General features: G+C 34.7%; 4 protein-coding genes across 7 annotated transcripts; all 4 read right to left on the bottom strand.

Moving 5' to 3' along the window:
* Positions 1–4,744: 4,744 nt before the first annotated feature.
* LOC130970742 (internal alternative NAD(P)H-ubiquinone oxidoreductase A1, mitochondrial-like) lies at positions 4,745–7,360 on the bottom strand. Its single transcript, XM_057896916.1, has 8 exons — positions 6,752–7,360; positions 6,445–6,658; positions 6,160–6,320; positions 5,998–6,063; positions 5,723–5,886; positions 5,514–5,628; positions 5,212–5,391; positions 4,745–5,126 (listed from the first exon to the last, which is right to left on the bottom strand). Exons 1-8 carry the CDS (start codon positions 7,358–7,360, stop codon positions 4,974–4,976), a joined length of 1,662 nt encoding a protein of 553 aa, XP_057752899.1. The 3' UTR covers positions 4,745–4,973.
* A 1,542-nt stretch (positions 7,361–8,902) lies between these two features.
* LOC130970102 (endonuclease 1) lies at positions 8,903–11,855 on the bottom strand. 3 transcript variants are annotated; one of them, XM_057896090.1, is made up of 11 exons: positions 11,715–11,855; positions 11,586–11,621; positions 11,111–11,264; positions 10,782–10,962; positions 10,573–10,680; positions 10,401–10,456; positions 10,232–10,315; positions 9,963–10,058; positions 9,786–9,850; positions 9,625–9,698; positions 8,903–9,246 (listed from the first exon to the last, which is right to left on the bottom strand). In XM_057896090.1, the coding sequence occupies exons 3-11, from the start codon at positions 11,243–11,245 to the stop codon at positions 9,122–9,124; spliced, it is 924 nt and encodes a 307-aa protein (XP_057752073.1). In that variant the 5' UTR covers positions 11,246–11,264; positions 11,586–11,621; positions 11,715–11,855; the 3' UTR covers positions 8,903–9,121. The 3 variants fall into 3 exon arrangements, with proteins under 3 accessions (XP_057752073.1, XP_057752071.1, XP_057752072.1); XM_057896088.1 differs by having other exon boundaries at positions 11,586–11,734; XM_057896089.1 differs by lacking the exons at positions 11,586–11,621; positions 11,715–11,855 and having other exon boundaries at positions 11,111–11,543.
* LOC130970103 (endonuclease 4-like) lies at positions 11,586–15,080 on the bottom strand. Its single transcript, XM_057896092.1, has 9 exons — positions 14,593–15,080; positions 14,339–14,519; positions 14,158–14,247; positions 14,010–14,065; positions 13,802–13,885; positions 13,279–13,371; positions 13,143–13,210; positions 12,781–12,854; positions 11,586–12,678 (listed from the first exon to the last, which is right to left on the bottom strand). The coding sequence occupies exons 1-9, from the start codon at positions 14,698–14,700 to the stop codon at positions 12,560–12,562; spliced, it is 873 nt and encodes a 290-aa protein (XP_057752075.1). The 5' UTR covers positions 14,701–15,080; the 3' UTR covers positions 11,586–12,559.
* A 302-nt stretch (positions 15,081–15,382) lies between these two features.
* On the bottom strand, positions 15,383–20,014 carry LOC130970101 (bifunctional 3-dehydroquinate dehydratase/shikimate dehydrogenase, chloroplastic-like). 2 transcript variants are annotated; one of them, XM_057896086.1, is made up of 12 exons: positions 19,853–20,014; positions 19,531–19,762; positions 19,342–19,447; positions 18,422–18,649; positions 17,784–18,130; positions 17,218–17,281; positions 16,992–17,097; positions 16,761–16,904; positions 16,236–16,384; positions 15,933–16,095; positions 15,720–15,802; positions 15,383–15,625 (listed from the first exon to the last, which is right to left on the bottom strand). In XM_057896086.1, exons 1-11 carry the CDS (start codon positions 19,875–19,877, stop codon positions 15,762–15,764), a joined length of 1,605 nt encoding a protein of 534 aa, XP_057752069.1. In that variant the 5' UTR covers positions 19,878–20,014; the 3' UTR covers positions 15,383–15,625; positions 15,720–15,761. The 2 variants fall into 2 exon arrangements, with proteins under 2 accessions (XP_057752069.1, XP_057752070.1); XM_057896087.1 differs by having other exon boundaries at positions 18,431–18,649.
* Positions 20,015–20,931: the final 917 nt, after the last annotated feature.

The following is a 20,931-nucleotide window of genomic DNA, read 5'->3' as shown; positions in this document are numbered from 1 at the left end:
TGGGTGACGTGGCAGCAAAATAAGAGAAGGTCAAAACCGTCAAATCATGCAGTGGCAGGCTTTGTAATTCCAATCCTAACCCTGGGGCCAGGGTGAAGCGTCTATATAAGGAGACGTCAAAGGGCAGAGCTACTCATCAGTCATCACTCGTCAGTTATCACAAAGCATCTACTTAGCTTCTTCTTGTGAATTAAGAATGGCAGGATCAATGATGAAGAAAATTCCAAACAACAGAAGGAGGTTGAGTGGGCGTCCAATACCAAAGAGGGGACAGGTCAAGATGGGAATTGTCGTCGGACTCGCAAACTCCGTTGCTTCCATCTTCTCGCGCACCTCCAACTCCGCCAGATCCACTTCCTCACCTTCTCACTTTCCCCGTTAACTTAACACATGCGCCACCGCCACTCAATTTTGTTGTCTCCTCTTCTTTTTTGTACAATCCCTTCTGCTATGTATCAATATTAGTCTTATGTAAATCTATTGTTAATCAAATCCAATCCAATCCAATCTACATGTTTCTGCAACTTCTCCCATCAATCTTTATTTTCTAAACTCCAAACAGTAATCGCCCAAGCAACAAGTAATCTTAAATATCGATTAATTTGGCAATAATTGAGATTAACAACTGTCCCTCAAGTTATTATAATGTTTAAGTACTAGTAGTACTATATTTTAAAAAAAGTGTCAACTTAAGCCAATTTTTTGTATTTTTAAATTTAAAATTTAAAAAATTAAAATAATAAAAAATTATATATATATTTTTTATAATAAACCTTCTATTTTTAATTAGTTGGCTTTAGTTACCTATCTTCCTAATTAATTCTCTAACACGCAGAACTGATATTTTAATTATCCGTATCTATTCTTCCCTCAACACAATCCGACATGATTAAACCAATGCCCTTTAAATATTAGGGTACGTACGTTTCTTCTTGTACATTGTATCTACTATCTACGGCCTTTTCATTTCAAGATTCATTGCACTGCAACACTATGCGTGAAAAAATTATATAAAAGACTATTTAAGAATTAAGAGTGAAAGCTACCACTTTGCGTTCGAGTTCAATTATTTAATAATAATCATATGGAGTTTAGATATTTTCTCTTTGGATCTAGTCACACACTAACATTTTTTGCATTTCTTAAACCAATTGAAAAATTCGCTATTTTACTACTACAAAAGTCAAACTCGTAGTAGATAGTTGTAATTAATTAATCGATAATTACTGTGGCTTTGAATCATATCAGCACTAAACAACGTAAAGAATTAAGGATTAATAGCTGAGAACCTCTAATTAATTTACAAGCCAATAAATCATAATAAGATCTAACATGTTCGTCGCTGTTTTGAATATATTAGTTGGCTTGCACCCGGGGCTTTGGATGTTTAATTAATTAATCTTTTGAAAAATATATTTTTTTATTTTGGTATATTTTATGAAAAATACTTTATTGTTAGTGGTTGGTAGGCCCTTAAACTAAGCGACAAAAAAGGATACGGAAATATATGTTTGAGGTTCTCTAAAATTAGAACCCATTACCATTAATTTTCTAATGAAGGAATCGTCCACGTGATTTTAATGCCAAAAGGAAAAAAATAAAAAATGATAGGTATGATTATCATTACAGTGCAAGTTGCAAAAGGCTTATGCTTATCTGAAACTTCCGAAATTTAAAATTACTTATTGAATTTATAGTTATTACGCTACGTTAAACAAAAACAGGCTGCTGGGCTTTTAAATATAGCCGGCGTTGGGGACCAGAAAATAAAGTCATGATAACGATATTTATACTATTTAATCTTTAAGTGCATTATTGTGATCATTTTAATATCTTTAACCTTTCCTCATTAGATATCCCATGATTTAATGGGTGAAATATTAATTCATGGTGAATTAAAATTTTATTTAAATATTTATTATTGGTTAATTAAATTAATTTATATAAACTAAAATTTAAGTTTTTAATATTTATTTAAACAAACGAATAATTTTATCCCCAACCACTTTAAATTGATTTCTCAAATGCGAAATATAGTTGTGGTGGTAAGTAGTAGTTCACCGATGCAAAGTCCAAAATAACACTAAAAGCAGACGAATAGTAGTTATCCAAAATATGTTTTTATTTTTTTTATTAAATTTAAAAAATAAAAATATTAAAAATAAAAATAAAAATAAAATACAAACCAAATGCACCTTAACTTTTTTTTTTTTTTTTTTGTGAATGGTAAGATGTCCTTGACTATTTTTCAATGGAATGGTACATTTTTATCGAATTTCATGTTCACACTTTGTATATCTTTGAAGACGACTAAATTTCTATTTTGGTCCCTGAGATTCACGCGATTACTCATTTTGGTCCTTGAAATTCAAAATTATGGTCCTCCAGATTCAAGTTTGGGTACCAATATGGTCCCTCGACTCTTTCCGGTGATAATTAGACAAATGGAGTGCTGAGATGACACCCTTCTTATCACGTTGGACGCTGTAATGGTTAGTTGATGTGGCAAGGATTGTATTTGTATCTAACTTAGTCCTCTTTTGTTAAAACTTTGTCATTATAACTCATATAAATAATAAGATAATTAGGGTTTTATGGACTAAATTGGATACAAATACAACTCTCGCCACGTCAACTAGTCGTTGTAGCATCTAGCGTGGTAGGGAGGGTGTCATTTTAGCACTTCGTTTGCCTTATCATCGCTGAAAATATTCGAGGGACTACATTGGTGCCCGAACTTGAATCTGAAAGACCAATATAGGTAATTTTAAATTTCGGAGACCAAAATGAGTAATCGCGTGAATCTCAGAGACCAAAATGGGGATTTAGTCCTTTGAAGACATTCAGATTTCCAGAGCCACAAATGATGTACTAGATTTCAATCAACCTTAACGACAAAAAGGTCGCGTTACAATTTTATTTATTTACTTTTTTTTTCAGTTCACACTAGAACGGAATGTGCCTGCTACATTTTGAAACCCTTCATGTCGGTGTGTACGCAATTTTTTCCCTCAGTTTTGGTTAAAATTGTAGCCACTACCACAAGTAGTCTTATGAAAACCCAGTGTATTATGACTATTGACTCATTGACTGCCTTTTCGAAACTTTGAGAAAAGATTAACTAATGTTGACAATTGATTATTAAAGCTAACTATACTCCGTATATATTATGCATGATAATACAAATCCATAGCCGTATGTAACGCCAATAACTGACCATTGTTGACCTTACTTATCGTATATAAAGGATTTGCTATAATTTAATTTTTCACGCATATTTTAATATAGTTTCACACATGTTCTCTCTATTTTTCCCCCTTAATTTGATCTCTTATTTGTAGTCGTTTTGTCCCATTCTAACAGGACAAACCAGTACGAGAACTAGTGTACTTGTTTTATTTTTTGTATCCAAATTAGAATCACAAATCACGAATCACAAATCCCAAATTATCTTTATAAGGAAATTTGAGTTTTGCAAATAAACACATACAAGATACAACAATTTGTTTACAACTAATTCAATAACAATACGATTAACTTACATATAGAGAGAAGAAATACTAGCACATTGAGAAATAAAAGATATAGATAAATAAAGGGTACAGAGACAGCTGGCAGAGAAAGTAAGACGGCAACCGCTGCTTCATTCAGAAAAGTACAAAAGTAATTAAGCGGAAAATACGGGGGCAGTATTGTAAATAAGCAGAAGGTGAAGTAAGTGTTGTAGTAATATATAAGGTGGCGAGTTACATGATAAAGACGAGGCGAAAATGGAAGTGGCGGTGGTGAGAAGAAGAGATGTTAGGGTGAGCGATCATCATCAAGCGGGGCGTCTGATTCCAAAGAGGGGCCAAGTGAAGGTGGCCATAGTTGTCTCTTTGTATCACTCGCTCTTCTCCGTTCTCTCCTCCATCATCGTTCCCTGTGTCGATTCTTCTTGATGAGGGACCACTTGTTTCTTGTACATAGCTGCCAATTCATCATCAGTTAGTTTTCTTTACTCCATGGATTGGTCTAGTTTAGTTTGTAATCTCTTCTCACTGCGAATGAAATGTATGGATATATGTTTTGCTTAAACAATAAATCTAAATGTATCCTAACAATCGCATTTCAATCTTCCAACTGCAACTTGCTGTGTCTTCAGTCTTTTTTTTTTTTTTTTGGATTGGGCTGTGCCTTCAGTCCTTAAATTGCTTCTAAGACGACTTCTGAGATAATATTACTTTACTTCTCTAAAATGTTATCACGTAAAACTAGTTCTAGCATTAATTCATATAATTCTCAAGCGGGTAAAATTTACAAGTTACTTCGGAAATTAAAACTTGTCCATTTAAAATGAACTAATACACGAATCGATATAATATCATACATTCTTTGAGAATCAAATTAATATTCATAAACTTTTAAAATACCAAATTAATGCCTCAAATCGGTATTTCTCTCTGATAAAGGCGAAGAGATCAGAGAGAGAGAGAGAGAGAGAGAGAATAGTAAAAATGTTATATTTTCTCATGATTTGGGTTTTTTTTGTTTTAAAAATTATTTATGCCATAATTTAACAATTTGTATTAAAAATAACATAGGTACAATATTTATTTATTTATTTTTTAGTTAATTTCATATGACATGGCCTTTTTATGGGTATAGATATTTAACTTATTCTTTTATCTACTTTGTAGAAATTATGAAAAAAATAAATAAATTCTTTCCAATGAACACATTATATAATTATAAAAAGAAAAAAAATTGATTATGTACTAGAAAATATAAGAATAATAGAAAGTTGTGACAAGAATTAGTTATTATTTTCTATATTTGATACTAATAAATTGCCAGGCAAAAATAATCAAAATTTTAAAAGACTAATAACAGAAATAAAAAGAGAGAGAGAGAGGGAAAGAATTGAGTGAATGATTGTGCTGTAAAGGTAGAATGGGGTGTCAAGTTTGAAGTTTGAAGTTTGAAGTTCCAAATTAGATCTTGCTATTGTCTCTGCCAAAGACCAATGTGGTTGCCCAGTTGACTGCCACGTAAAACCTGTTCCTCCAGCTTAGTACACGTGTCAGGTAAGCAGAACGCCATACTAGCCAGCTGACAAAACCAGCCAGTGAGACCCCCTTTGAATCCTGCATTTGGAAGATATACAAACATGTTACATTGCACTGCAGTGAATGATACCTATATTTGATGATAGATAAATCATAGATTCACCTTTGACTGGCGCAGGTCAACGAGGGCTTTATAGCCTCCTACTGATGCCATGCTGCCAAGATGAGTGTACACAAAAGGGTCTCCAAGAGGGATGCTCTTAGCAGAGAAAGCCTTCCCTCCATTTTGTTTTCCCATCTTGTTGAATAACTCCACTAGGAACTTCCCTTCCCTTTCAGCTACCTGCATTCATGCATGCATTTTTACCCATCATTCACTCATGACTTCCATGCACTCCTCTTAGTTCTAGTCTTGATCAGTTTTAAGAACATGCATGATAGGAAGAGGCTGTATATCTTTAATACCTGAGCTAGAGCTGGAAGCACAGGCCTTTCAGTTTGTTCAAGAAAACCAGCACAATCCCCAAGGGCGAACACATCTTCTACAGAAGGTACACGCAGCCATTCATCCACACCAATCCTGTGTAATAATTAGTTCAACACAACAATGTATAAATGAGTAAAGGAGTGGAATGAAATCACTCTCTCTGTTTCTTTCTGCACAACTAACATACCTCCCACCGGGAGACTTGGGAAGGTTCAGTGTCTTCACAAACTCAGAAGGTCCAACCCCTGTGGACCATACCAATAGGCCATAAGGAACTTCAGTTCCATCACTCAGAACTACTCTTTTTGGATGAACCTCCTTCACAACACCCTTCATTAGATGAACCCCACTCTGATAACAAAAAAGTTGGATGTGTCAGCCTTATGTACATGAAGGTTGAAATAATATGAGCAAATTGGCCAATTTTGATAGAACAAATGATATAATCAAAATAATGTTTACCTTTGTTAAGTGCCTTATAGCATATTTTCGTAGGCTAACATCAAAGGATGACAATATCTCGTTTGCCTAATAATGAGAGAGTTAACATTGTGGTTAACTACACCAACTTTATAGCAGCTTACAGAGAAGACTTTAAAATATGAACCATATTCACTTAGGTACCTCGATGAGTGTGACACGAATGTAATCTTTAACATGAGTATAGCGCTTATGAACATCTCCCATGATGAAATCACTCAATTCACCGCTGAATTCCACTCCTGTAGGACCACCACCAATAACTACACAATGCAAAAGTCGCTTCTTTTCTTCTTCTGATATGCCTGATATAATGAAAACAGAATGTGAGTTGCATTGAAATACAACAATTTTTCTGTTAAAATGACAAAGAGAACCATGAGAAGACTCATAAAGAGAAAATTATAAAGAATTTGCTGTGGTACACACCAGGATTTTCAGAAAGCATAAGGTTGAGGAGAAGTCTTTTCCGAATTTCTTGAGCATGGTTTACTTCACGAAGGAAAAATGCATGCTCCTTCACTCCCTTGATACCAAAAGTCAAAGGCTCAGATCCGGCTGCAATCACAAGCTTGTCATATGCCACTTTAAACTGGTAAGGCTCCCTAGGTAATCCACCATTATTAACTGCCTCACAGTACACCTGTTGATACAGAACATAAATCACCCATAAGCATTCACCACAAAAACTTCACAACCAAACATAGCCAAATGGGTAAATGATTCTTCTACTCACCTCATGCTTGTTTGTGTCAATGCTAGTGCAAGAAGCCAGAAAGAAGTAGGAACTGGGGCCATTTGACAGTGCATTCTGTATTCTGCTGACAGGCTCAGCAACAGACCTGAATTCAAGTGTTCCAACACATGTTGAAGCCAGCAAAGGAGTGAAGACCATATGGTTCCTAGGTGATATACACACAACATCATAGATTCTGGTGTCTAGCCCTTTCAAGAACCTGCAAGCAGCCCAACCTGTTCCAAGAACAACCACCCTTGGCTTCTCACCTGGCTTTGTTGCCTCTAGTCCTGCATATCTTGACTCATCATGTTCCAGCTCCGAATCGGACTCCTCCAGAACCCTCTCTGTACTGGCAGAAGGATGCTGATAATAAGGAGTTGCTGATATTCCCCTCATTGAGAAATTCATCCAGTTCTGTTCCTTAATGCTTGGATTATATGAAAGATCGTCACCTGCCTTGGAATTTACATGGTAATAAGGTGATGTTGATGAGAATGTGCTTGTGTATGCTCTTCCCTCAGACAGTACGTTCATCTCAGGTGCATAATTGCCAAAAGTACCCTCTGATCTTCTCAGGTTGGCCCTAGCAATTCTTGCCAATGCCATTGTTACAGAAGCAATTCTGCAGGCAAGAGTTTATTACAATCTCTAAAGCCTTCTGAAAAAGGCCATAGTTAGTTGAGAGGTGTGTATTCTAAAATTTTAACTGCACCAAGAGAAGTATGAGACGCTAATGTACATGAAATAACAACATTATATACACACTCTGGTATACTAAATGAGTGCTACTAAGTTCAAAACATGAATGGACAAGTTGAAAACCTTCTTTTCCAATAAATTGGACATGAGATATAAGCAATTGACCTACATAAAAAATGTATAAAACTGCCAAAATGCTAACTGATTCTACGAAATTCGGACACACAAGTATAAAAAAGACAGAATATTCAGCTCTGATGAGTAATTTTCGTTCATCTTAGATTAAGACGAACCTGTACAAGGGTACAAAATTGGAATCATAAAAGACAGAAGTGGTACCGAGTTATGTTAAATGGCAATATGACAAGTACATGAAATCTTTAATCTTGTAAACTGCATCATTTACAGAGGACAAAGTGCAGCATATTTATCTAAGCAAGAGTAACATGCAACACATCAAAATTGATCGAGATCCGTTTTCATTCTATAGATATCATCATATAGTAAAGTTAAGAAAAGGAAGATTCATACCCTTGTCTTTGTTGAAATTTGATTGTGCTTTGTTTTCGAAGGATGAAGGAAACAAGGTTTGTTGGTGTGCCAAATTGTTGCCGCCACCCTATAAGTTGGGAGCAGTTAGAATTAAATATTTATTGTAATAATGAGGCCACTTGGGACCCAAGAAATTAGGGCGTTGCGGAGATTCGTTCTAGATCCAGAGCATGAAAAGAAAAACTCCAACTTTGTAAAAAATAAAATGCATGTTCGTATATTCTCAATGAAAAAGACTAAAATGTCATTAGGAAAATGAAGGCGGTGTTTGGAAACTGGGAAGTAATAGAAGGAGAGATGAGACTTTGGATCCAAAAATAGAACCTTCCAAGTTGCAATTGCATCATCAGTGACATTCGTATCGAATCAAATGAGTAGATACCATATTAAAATCTGTTGCTTTGCTATTTTCATAATCTTTTAAATAATTTCTCATCTCTCTATTTAACAATTTCAAGTTTTAGAATAAAAAATTTTATTACATAATATTAGACTATAACTAAGAGTTTAGACTTTAGATTTTGTTGCTCAAAGAATTTAATACAAAACAAAAATGGACTTGCACACATTTTACGTATTAAATTTTTGAGTTATTTGAGAGAAACAAAGAAATAGAATGAAGTCTAGGAATTTGTGAATAATAATTTTTGTTAAATGGTTTAAGACGAGTAAACTAATTATTTCACTAAGCCAAATTGGTTAATGTAAAATTGTTATAAATTAAACAATTGGATTTTATTTCTTCAATTTTCGGAAGAACAATAACTTAGCCATCAAAATTTAATGATTTATCCATAAAAAATGACAAAGAAGATCAAGTTACGGTTTTTCTTTTCAAACAAGTCATATGATTAAAGAAAGTGAGAAACCATAAAAAAAATTAAAGTCACAAAGGAAGAGTTTCATAGCTCCTCAAGTCTCATTATTGATCTAATAATAATACAGACACTAAATGTTCTTGTTACAAATTATTACGGAAAGATGTCAACTACTACTCATAAATGAAATGACCAACAATATTGGAAGGAAATTAAATGGATTAGAGACCCTATGGTTATTAAAAAAAAAATTAAAGACTAAATTTTGTAGAGTATTGATGCACGGTTAAATGTTTAATTAAGTAGCTGCTGCAAATCCTTCTTCAGAGCCACCAAACACTTGGTTCAAGATCATGGCTAACCGAATTCCACCTTGAGCAATTCGTTTCATCACATAGGGCATCCTTGAGTTAAAGTAATCATCTATGAAAATCACGAACCATACCACAGTCAAAACATAAAATCTAATGTATGTAATGTTCAGTACCATAAATAAAAAAGAACTCTTGAGGCCTGCAATTTTTAGCATTTTTAACCATCATCTGACCAGTATAAACACTCAATTATCTTTAATAAATAAATTTTACTAATTCATGTGTGCAAATTCTAAAAAATGTGGGTGCAAACTGTATTAATTCATATGTGCAAACTCTGGTAAATATAGGTGCAAACTATATGCTTCTTAGTTCTTATGTACAAAATCCCTGTAAATATGGATGCAAATTATTACTGGATAAGTGCTGGCAAGAAATGATAATATTTGCTGGTCACGTAGCATTACTCAATAAAAAATGTTAGTACCTGCTAGAGTTTCCCCAGCTTCAACTCCACTGTAACCCCATTTACAAGCTATTTGAATACTCTCTTTGGCCCAGCTATGATTTCAACACAAGCATATTGGTGAGAATTAAATGTGAGTTACAAAAAAAGATGATAAGGTGTGGAAGGATAATAGAGTTCACCTAGTTACACATTTAGAGATATCACTACAATGTTGCCATGATGAAACATCACTTGACCATATCCCCTGCATGTGTGTGATTACATCATAAATAACTTGTCATGAATCTAAACTAAGATTATTTATTTTATTTGGAATATAATAACAAGAACAAGATGCGTGTGGAATTGAGTCTTACATCAGTGTAGTTCCTTTCAATGTCTTGTAAGAGTTGATCCACATCCTTTTCATAATAGTCTGCTAGTGCTGTCAGGATGATTTCTCTGTCCCAAACCTAAAGAAAAGAAAGAATAGAAAAATATGTCACATGAAGAAGTGATTTGTAAATGGAGATTTGAGTTGGAAATTTTATGTCTACATTTGATCCGTTTTAGTTCTAGATTAACATATTTGGCTTGGCTAGAAATATTAATCTGGCTATTCATATGAATTTTGATTCTGACTTACATGGTGGAGGTTGGATTTGTGGCGAAACCATCGCAGTTCGATTGTGTTTCCTCCTTCATCAGTGGTGAATCCAACATGCATTGGCTGGAAAAGATGAAATAAGGATTATGATTTGTGTAAGAAGCTATGGTGAAATGGAATTCAATTTCAAAGAGATATTTGTACAGACCTGATGTATATCTCCCATGAAGTGTGACAAGAATAATAAGGCCTCAGTCATGTTGTCTGCAAGATTGTAACATTAGAAACTAACAAGAATTAATGCAACTTAAAAAAAATCATAAAGAATTCAACTCAAATTTTCTCAAGGGGGGGAAAAATTCATGAACTTGGCCCCTTACATCTCCTATCTGCAGTGCCCTCTCTGTAATGCAAAAGCTGAGAAGTGAAATTTTTTACAGCACCAGCAACACACATATCCTTCACTCCATGCTGATCATGACAGTCCCCTATGGCAAGAATAACAAAAACAAAGAGAATTTTGTATTAATATTTTTAGAGCAGAAAGTTTGATAGAAATAGAAGCCTTTAATCTTTACTTGATACTCACTTGAGTAAGAAAAAGAACAAGAATCATCTGGTGTGTCAATGAAGTGAAGTGGACTTGTCCACCTATATTTGTACCAGTGCCTTATTTGGTCTGGCCATACACAAAGGGCTGATAAGTCTCCTTTAACATACTCAGGTAACAAATGATGAACAGCTTCTTCTGCCTCAGGCTCTAAAAGTGACTACAAAACAGAAATCAATTACAATTTAATTATTTGTTATTTAATTCATTAGCCAATACTCATTTTTTTCGTCGAAACCACATGTATCTTCCAAGAGAGGCGATTCTGCTCGAACCACTAGTCGTCTTAAATTAGAATTGAAGTTTACCTGTGCAATTTTGCAGGTTATCATATGACCCTCTTTGCTCCAAGCATTGGCACCAGGTGCTGAATTGAAAGCAGCACCTAACAACAAAAGAAAAGCTAATGGAAGAGAACCCCACAAACCTCCAAGCCTATCCATCTCTTCTGAATATGTTTTTCTATACTCAAACAAAGAAAAATAATAATCTTGCAAATGAATAATAAGCCTCTAAAACCTTTTTGTTTTATATATTTATAGTTTGTTAAGAAACACGTTAAGGGGTTTTCATTGAGTGCAAGATTTAACTAGCTGCTTATTTAATTTAGGTACTCTCAAAGTTGACCTTAAACACAAGCAAGATTGGCATATTCTGGTATAAATGAGGAAGCACCAACATAAAACCATAGGGAATTACATAAAACACCAAAAAATAGTAGTTGTACGCATTAAAAGAGTTGACTAAAAGGTGAAAGGTTATGTAAAGTTATGGAACACTTGCCATGAAGTCTCTACAAGCAACGTGTTAGTGTGATTCCTACACATCAAAAAACACAAGCTTCAAGCATGAGCAATTATGTTCTATGGAGCAAAATTATGGAAAGATGGGTGTGTCGTGTTTGATACATACAAACTTGGGTTAGCCTTTCGTATACAACAAGCAGCAAAATAAGGAAGCAATTATCAATTATGTATGACTCTATGCTATGAAATAGTGATAACTGATAAGAGTAACCAACTATATCATATATATTTCATGACATTGAAGATGAAAATTGGCCATGTGATGTGAATGATTATGGATAGGACAATACTATAAAACAATTAATCAATTAAGTGTTGGTCAATTGGCAAAAGCTAGAGTAATAAATAATTTGTTGAGCCAACATGTGAAAGAAATTTATTAGTTCATGATGTGAACGGTCTTTTTTAAACACAAATTTATGTATGTCATATCCGCTGGCAATAGTTGCTGGACAATGAATATGTAACCCAAGATGTGACAATTTTATCATAGAGATATGTTGTGTGCTGTGCAGGAAGTTTCTTGGGTCATTAATTATATTCTCAAATGTGCTTTTTCTTTAAACACACGTGCTTAGAAGTTTAGAAAAAGGTTGCATAAACGTGACGTAAATAGTTTCTAGGGTGTCAAGGTGATCAGTACAAGAACCTTAAGAAATGGCACAAATGAAGATAAGATACAGAACATTAACATGTTAGTCTTTGAATGTAACTGAATGGTCCTTATGAGGTAGCTTCATTGAATCAACCAACTTGTCCTATGCAATCCTCAATCAGGAGCCAAATACACCAACCAAAACAGATACTACTTGTGTTACTCTATATTGTAAGAATTAGCAAGTCTAAACTTTAGTACACTTGCCCAAAGGATTTCACATTTCACAGCGATATCTATCTATCTATCTATCTGCTATGGAAGGAACTGGCTTCTGGATTTGTTTTGTTTTGATGCTATGATTGAGCAATTCTGGTCTTTGAAGTAAAAATCCGATTGAGGATTGCTGCAAGTCGCACACCAGCTTGTGCCAGCCTTTTCTCCACAATAGGAAGTCTTGAAAGGAAGTACTCATCTACATTATGGCGATACAATCATAATTTATGAGAGTCCATACTTCAATGATCATGCAAATCAAGTAACAATACTTTTTATATGATAGAGCAAAAAAAAAAACCTTCCAAGGTGCTTCCTGGTGTGGCGTTCCTGTAGGCAAACTTGCACGCTAAGCTAATGCTTTCAGAAGCATACCTGAATGATAACCAACAAATGGTTAACTAGTTATTATGATTGATTAAAGTAGTTTCAAGCTATCATACAGCATCTGTTCACTTGGTTTCAAGGTGTAGAGTTAGCCAGTTAGGATAATCAGACCAACAAGTCAAAGCATGAAATTGGTCAATACATATGAAAATAATCACTGCTAAGCAATAAAACCTGGAGCCGAAGATGTAAATAGTATAATATTCAATTAAAGATCTGACCGAACTACAGCATAATAATGTAGAACATTGAAAAAGAAATGTAGTATGCATATACCAATTTGGACAAGCTGTATAGTTGTGTGCACAACTTTCCCAAACACGTACATCATTTAACCAAATGTCCTGCATAAAGTAGTAAACAGTCAGTCTAGGCACATTATGAGACTAAGCAAAGTAATAAATGAACTTACTGTAATATTGCTTTGAATAGCTTGTATCATAGTTGAAAGATCTGAACCGTAGAAGGTCTTCAGAGCAGATTCAATTATCATGTCATCCCAAACCTAAAACATAATGAAAATTTATTAAATCTACTGCATTACCTATAGGGAACCATTGCACAAACATTAGACCAGACCAACCAAAGAATATGCAGAACTTGATGACAATGACATAAAGATGCAATTTTGAAAGCAAAAGCATCTTTAGCTACATATGCTTGGCCATATAGCATGTAAAATACAAAGTACCTCTAAATCTGGCATCAGATACTAAGTGTAGGAATGTGTGCAGAACATACATAGGGCTGAAATTAAGATTCGAACTAGTTCTCTTTTCCTTATTCCAGCCATGAAATCAAAATTAAGATTTGAACTAGTTCTCTTCCTAAAACTATGTATGATTGATAAAAGACAAGACGAAAAGGAAACAACACATTCTCTCCACCAACCACTGAATTAGCAGTCAGTGATAGTATCTGATGCATACACTTACATGATGAAGATTTGTTTTCCTCCGATACCATCGAACTGTTATGGTGTTTCCACCTAGGTCTCCAAGAAAACCAACATGCAGGGGCTGCATCAGAAAATGAACACAAAAATTATTAAATCCTTTAAAGCACAAGTATAGAGAAGAGACAACAGCATCCATTAAAGTTTGAAGATAAACTCTATACAACTAAATCAAGAAAACATTTAACCTGATGAACATCGCCAACAAAATGTGACAAGAACATAAGTGCCTCTGTCAAATTATCTGCAATAAAAAAAAAAAAAAAAAAAAAAAAAAAACTTAAGAAGGGCAACAATGAGCAAGTGAAGAATGAAGATGTGTAAGTAAATGGTTACAGTTGAGTTGCGATTTGAGTTGCATTGTATAGTTGTAAATAGCTGCAGTGACACAGACATGTTTATGGGCATAGGAATCATGACAGTCTCCTGCAAAATGAAGAATTAGACAAGGGAAGGAAGAAGGAAGAAGCAAGAAGAAAGAAGCAGAAGGAGTTGGAGCAAAGATGGAAAGACTGACTGCAGTAACGATAGTTACAGATGAAATCAGGGGTGTCAACGTAATGCAAAGGTTGGCTCCACCGATAGTTGTGGGTATATCCAACGTCATCGGCCCAAGAGCAAACCGCCGCCAGATGGCCTTGGGCGGAATCGGGAAGAAGCTCTTTCAGTGCAGATACAGCATCTTGGTTCAGATAATCCTTCAAACATAAAGAATGCAATGAGGATGAAGCGGATGGGATAAGCAGTAAATAAAAGAAAAAAGAAGGGAACCTGTGCAATCTTGCAAACTGCATAGTGCCCGTCCTTTCCCCAGCACAGAGCTGTTGGGAATGGAAACAACACCACAACAACAACAAAGGACACTAACAACAGTGACATACTTCTCACGGTGAATATCTTGCGTGCTACAAAAACTTATTTGTATGATTGTATCAATTTTTTTACACCACGTTCTGCATATAACAAGTATTTTTTCATATTCTTGAACATTTAATATTCATCCTATAAATATTGACATTTAGAATACACAGACAAAAATTCTCAATAAGTTTTTATTATTCAAGATGTTCTCAACAGATTCACCTCTCTCTGAAAAAATTAATTTGCCTTATAATATTCTTCTAGAATCTAAATGCGTTATAATAAATTTGTTAGAAATTTATTTATCAACCAATGTGTTCAACATTTTATTGAAAACGTTAGAAAGTTAATGTCTAACAAGAAAATTCTCCAAAAATTTTAGTTGAACATTGCCAAAATAATATTGCCTCCTTATTAACTCTTTTAATTTAATCCTTCCATAAAATAAAAAAATCTGATTTCATTGTTGTTCTAGTTACGCTACATTCCTCCTAATTTGGATTTTGGCATTGTAATATTGTATAGCTCAGCTGAACGATTAATCAGTCGCTTAGAAAGAATAAACAGGGGAAATAACTAAGCCATGCTTGGTTGCATATTGTTCACTCGTGCTTGTGTGTTGCTCTTTTGATGCAGCAAATATTTGATCGGACAAGGAAATATCTTACTGCTTAAAAACGTTAGATACAAAGCAGCAGCGTTCAAGAATTGACAGGAAAATTCATTTGCCAAATAATAATTTTACTTGTCAATAACTCTTTATGGCTAAGATACATAAATTTAGTCAAGTGAAACAGGGGAAAAGGGAGGGGTAAAAGCAATAACTCACTACGCCCTAAAGAAACCTCCCCATTCAAAGGCAACTGGAAGCTTGCTGGTGCATGCAGCAATGCGCTGCTAACCGTCCTGCTTCTTGGATCTGTGAACCAACCACGGACGATCTCTGAAGCAGAAAAAAGAAAATATACCTTTTTAGAGATAGGTGTCATGTAACATGGATAGATTGATAAATTAAAAGCAAAGTTTGAACTCTATACCCATTGGATCAGTAAGATAGAAGTTAGAGCTGGGAGACCTTATCAGTAATTCTCCATAATTTTTTTGAAGAGCTGCTTTGGTGCTGCATATGCAAACAATGGAATCACAGAAGTTATAGAAGATACCCTAATCCAATCCTATCAGAATAAGTACAGACAGGGGAACTGAAGCTGCTTAAAAAGTACACTGAGCTCGGTTTACTAAAATAGTACCTGGCTTTCCTGTATACTTCTCAAATTGTCCATATGCTTGTCCAAGAAACATCTCCAATCCTGTAACAACAGTAGCTCCTGATTCTTCTGCTTCCGTCAAAAGTCTAGTCATTTTGGGTGTGTAGACGGCATCAAAAACCAGGGAGTAGTATTTCAACGCATGCTGCATAAACAAAAGAATGGTTGGTTCTCTGGCATTCAACTCACTCTCACTCACGTTCCACATATAGGATTGTCAATAATATCATACTCAAAACAATGTTACAAGAGCCTAATTGGTACAGTCATATCAAAGGAGCAAACCTTAGAAACAGGTGTTTCATCAACTTTTGGTTGCATTCCAATAGATGTCGTGTTTGCAAGAATCATACCATCCTCCGGATGGTAATTATCTAAATCAGCAAGGGCTAAAGCATCTCCTCCAATTAAATCAGCAAGTTCTCTAGCACGCTCTGTATAACACAAACGATACTGTAGTACTACACTAATAACGAACGAGAAGTAATAGCCAACATCATTTCCGTCAAAAAAGCTATACAAAGAATGTGAATATGTTAAGAAGTGAATGTGCATATTAATTCTGGACTACAAAGAATGTGAATATGTTAACAGATCTAACCATTAATATTATCTGTGCATGCAATAATATTGCCAAAGAATTAAACCGCCATAAGACCATTTTTTTCTGTAACTACAAGAGAATTTATCATACTGTCAGCTATTTGATTAGCTCCCAAGTATGGAATTCTGTCAATAATGATCCTAGAAGGATCTTTGACAATTCAATGTTTTAACTTTAAGCACAAAAATGCAAATCATGAAGCTTACCATAGGTTCGGTTAGCAATCACAACCCTTGCTCCTTTCTCTTTTGCACCATAAGCAAGTGCCTTCCCAGCACCACCAGCACCAATAACAACAAACAGTTTACCAGCTAATGGTGAAACAACTGTGCCACTGCCATTTTGTTTAGCTGCCAAAAAATACACAAGATGTTCAAAAGAAAAGTTTATGGCAAAATGCCCGTGTAAAATGCTTAGCCACTAAATTTGACAACTACCCCGTAGCCCATCCTCAATTGCAGAAATAGCACCAACGTAATCTGTGTTATACCCAATTAACTTCCCATCTGGTCTTCTTATAATGCAATTGACAGCTCCAATTGACTGCACCCAAAAGTAACTTAGAGAATTCAGAAAAGAATGGAGCGAAAATGTCAAATAACAAAAAATAATATTAGATGTTCATGACACTTTTTAATGCAACCTGTGTAAGTAACCAATTACCTTAGCCACAGGGTCAACCTCATCACAGCACGTAACTGCTGCCTCCTTGTGAGGAATGGTAACACTGAAATAAAAATAGTTAAAGATCAAACTCCATTAGTTGTGAGAATGTTTAACTATCTAATAAAGAAAATATCAAATAGAAACCTGAACAACAAAAATGTGATGGAGCAACAAAAGATAGAAATGAAGAGCTTAAATGGATACTTGGATAGGCTTTGATTTTGTCAATGTAAGATTCGTAGAATTGGATAAAAACAAGGAACCACACAAGATTTGTTGAAAAAGGGATTTGATCATAATGCATAATAATATAATATAAAGATGCTGCTCGTCTACTAGTTGACTTTTGTTACTTGTAATTGTATATCTCTATTGCCTACATCCCTAAATTTGAAAGGATTACAATTATCCCAAGCCAAAAGGGAACAAGTGATAGACCCAAAAAAGTTTAATAGCATACAAAAAGAAGCTAGAACATGTTACCATCATTTAACCATACAGACATGCAAAAATCATCAACATTAGATTCCTTAATTAAAGCAATTATCATAAGGGGTTAGAACCTGAATCCCACAAAATCTGTAGATGAGTAAGTGCTGAGAAATTTGGCAAGGTCATCCACCAACAAAAATACATAAACTCCATTGATTCCAAGTGACTTGAAGGCCTCATTGAACAATGTGGGTGATTTACTGTGACCAACAGGCTTTCCAATTATCCCAAATACTTTCGTATCAGGTCCTACTTGTCTCAAATTGTATAGATGCAATAGATCCTTAAGTGTAGGTTGACCAGGAGCTGAAACTACTCCTGACTCAAGGGTACCAAAAGTAAGATACCCACCAAATTTTGCACAAAGTATCCGTGAAATCAATCCCCTATCACCCATAACAAGTCCAATAAATGGAACCTGGAATCCAACAATAGTTATGCTAAAATTACTTATTATCATATAAAAAATACTCAACATACAGCCATCATAAACTTCAGTATAACCAGCAAAATTAGAACAAGAGGAGTATTGCTATAACAGTGATGAGACTTGAAATTGGGGGGAAATAAAATAAAATAATTAAGCATTAACAAATAAAACAGAGTTCAAACCTACTGGAACATGATATTTAGAAACAATGTAAGGACTTTGGAGAAAGTCAAATTTGCATCTAAGAATCAGATTACCATTGACCAAATTTTGACATACGCTTCTTACTTGAGAATGCACCATTATTTGAAACATGCGTGCCACATCAGTGATCTCCAAAGCAGTTGTTGCAATCTTCACTATGTCTGCCCCGGTTGCTTGTATTCTAGCAGCAAGGTCACCAAGATCCTCAACTGACGGAGTTTGCTGATAATTGTGAGATGAAACAATGACCTTGGTTTTATCATACGCCGTTCCACGTATAAAGTCATAGAACTGATTTGCAACCTTTGGATATGCAGAATAAAGAGGAAATGTTTCATTAAGTTTCAGAGTTCAGATTTTGTTATTAGCAAAGCAAATAGTATAAATGATAATCAGATGAGATTGAAAGACAAAAGAACGACTTTAAGCAGGTGACAAGGATAATTACTTGCTTTTGAGTCCAATACCTTAGATTTCTAGTCACTACTTTGAGTATGTAAAGCAATAGCTCAATGCCAAATGACAGCAGGGTGAAATATACCCTAATTAACACATGCAAAGAATCACTCAAAGACTAAAATCTAACAAGAGAAACCAAACAATCAAAAGGTGGCCTAAAATGCAGATTTTCTGCAGCATCATCATCGGAAGCAAAAGAATCATAATGCGTGGAACTGTTAAACTAAGATAGTGGCACACGAGGAATGAAAAAGCTAAATAGTATAAACATAAAACTAAGCAAGCACATGCTCACAGTAGCTACTTTTACTTCATATGACTTAAAACCAAAAACCAAAAAACAAAAAATAAAAAACAAAACAAGGAAATGTTAAGGTGCTAGATTGAGACAATTTGGTACAGTAGAATCATCACATCATCAGAACCCGCCAGAGAGCTTATCCGAATGAAGTAAGATTCGTACGGATTACAGTTTGAATCCAAGTAATTTATATTCTAGTGAATCAGAAAAACACTGTTAAAAAAAACAAACGAACCTTGAGTTCAATGTCGATGTAATCAGCTCCGAGCTCCATGGCCAACCTCAGAGCATGAAAGCGTGTATTGTCATCACCTTCATACATACCACCTTCCCAATTGGGCCTTGATAAACAAAGACATAAGAGTTTCGATTATTTAGACTGGGAGCGAATCGAAATTGAAAGAGGTAGAGAAAACAGGGAAACCTGTAAGTAAATAAGAGCGGCAAAGGACGGTTATTGATAAGAGCGGGAAGGTGCGAAGAGGGATTGAAGGTCTTCAAGGAGTCCAAACGAATCTCGACGAGGTCAGCGCCGCTGGCTTTGGCCTTGCTGACGTCAAGGTGCATCTTGTCAACGGAATCCGCCATTACAGGAGCGCATATCAACGTCGGGTTCTTCCTCATTCCTCCGCCTTCACCTGCCGAAAACTGCGACGCTACCTGCAATAAGCAAAAGTAAAGACAAAGAATGAGATTGAGGAATTGGTAGTATCAGAGATGAAGGAGTTGACGGCAAAGAGAAAGACGTGCCAGAACGTTGGGGATGTCCATAGGCGCGTGTGTCTCACTCACTCACTGTTTTGATATTGGGTTTAGTTGGTTGGTAATGGTATTAGTAAGCAATGCAAATTGAAAAGTGGTAGGTAAATGTGGTGGGTGGGATCTGGCTGCTATGCCCACCATCTACTCTGCCAAGAGCAATATATGAATAAAAATGCTATTCGTGGATATTCGTATATTAAAATTAGCTACTATAATTAATTATTAATGTATTTGTGTATAAATATATATTATTTAATTTATTTTTAATATATATTTATATTTTAATATGTATTTTATATTAGTAGTTAATTTTAATAAATAATTTTAATATACACTTGTAAATCAGACAATGCTGATGGAAGAAATATGATTAATCTGTGCAACCTTTTTTGTTCATCTATATTTTTTAAAATATAAATACAAATTATATTGCTTCTTATATGTATCTATGTGAAAAAAAAATGATAAAATGTCAAAAGCTCAGTATATTGATGTGGTTTTATTCAAAAGTTATTCGATACCTCTTTTCTCCAACTCAAAGTAAAATATAGTATAGTCATTAGTCAAAGATGTAGTGCTATTGTAATTTTAATACTATAAGAGTGAGATAATTGTATATATGGATATAACTGTAACGTATAAGAACATGAAGATTAAGCAGAAAGAGGAGATAAGGGCACATTTGGTATTTGGTGATGGACCATGTGTTTGAATTCAATTAGTACCACACAAACTCGTGGAGTTCATGGCCATCTAAAAAGACTTGTCTTCTTCTGCTTCTGCCTGCTAGAACAACAGGTTAATTGAGCTGTACTCTCTGTACTGCGTTTAATCATATCGTACACAAGATCCGTTAGACCGCGAGGTAGGAAATGTTTCCGTAACATAATGTTTTTACACTTCTATTTATTCCATCACTCTATAACTCTATTGCCTTAAAATTAGAGTGTAATCTTAGTTTCATTGTAAGTTTATATTTCATCATTAATAATAGAAAAATGAGTCCGACAAGTTTATAATTTTTTTTAATTCGTTTTTCACTATATCTTCTAATTCGACAAGT

This window comes from Arachis stenosperma, chromosome 3, assembly GCF_014773155.1.
Source record: "Arachis stenosperma cultivar V10309 chromosome 3, arast.V10309.gnm1.PFL2, whole genome shotgun sequence".
Classification (NCBI taxonomy): Eukaryota; Viridiplantae; Streptophyta; class Magnoliopsida; order Fabales; family Fabaceae; genus Arachis; species Arachis stenosperma.
Note: the sequence above shows the minus strand (reverse complement) of the source record. Positions and strands in the feature narration are given on the sequence as shown.

Coding starts and splice junctions, on each gene's coding strand:
- LOC130970742 (XM_057896916.1), bottom strand. CDS start 7,360: ATGGCATTGGCAAGAATTGCTAGGGCCAACCTGAGAAGATCAGAGGGT. Junction 5,887..5,997: donor CTATAAGGCACTTAACAAAG/GTAAACATTATT, acceptor TTTTGTTATCAG/AGTGGGGTTCATCTAATGAA. Junction 5,392..5,513: donor TGCTTCCAGCTCTAGCTCAG/GTATTAAAGATA, acceptor GCATGAATGCAG/GTAGCTGAAAGGGAAGGGAA.
- LOC130970101 (XM_057896086.1), bottom strand. CDS start 19,877: ATGGACATCCCCAACGTTCTGGCAC. Junction 19,763..19,852: donor CATCCCCAACGTTCTGGCAC/GTCTTTCTCTTT, acceptor TATTGCAGGTAG/CGTCGCAGTTTTCGGCAGGT. Junction 19,448..19,530: donor CCGCTCTTATTTACTTACAG/GTTTCCCTGTTT, acceptor TTGTTTATCAAG/GCCCAATTGGGAAGGTGGTA.
- LOC130970102 (XM_057896090.1), bottom strand. CDS start 11,245: ATGGATAGGCTTGGAGGTTTGTGGGGTTCTCTTCCATTAGCTTTTCTT. Junction 10,457..10,572: donor GGGCACTGCAGATAGGAGAT/GTAAGGGGCCAA, acceptor ACAATCTTGCAG/ACAACATGACTGAGGCCTTA. Junction 10,059..10,231: donor ACAAATCCAACCTCCACCAT/GTAAGTCAGAAT, acceptor TCTTTTCTTTAG/GTTTGGGACAGAGAAATCAT.
- LOC130970103 (XM_057896092.1), bottom strand. CDS start 14,700: ATGTCACTGTTGTTAGTGTCCTTTGTTGTTGTTGTGGTGTTGTTTCCA. Junction 14,520..14,592: donor CAGTTTGCAAGATTGCACAG/GTTCCCTTCTTT, acceptor TTATGTTTGAAG/GATTATCTGAACCAAGATGC. Junction 13,211..13,278: donor CTATTCAAAGCAATATTACA/GTAAGTTCATTT, acceptor TACTTTATGCAG/GACATTTGGTTAAATGATGT.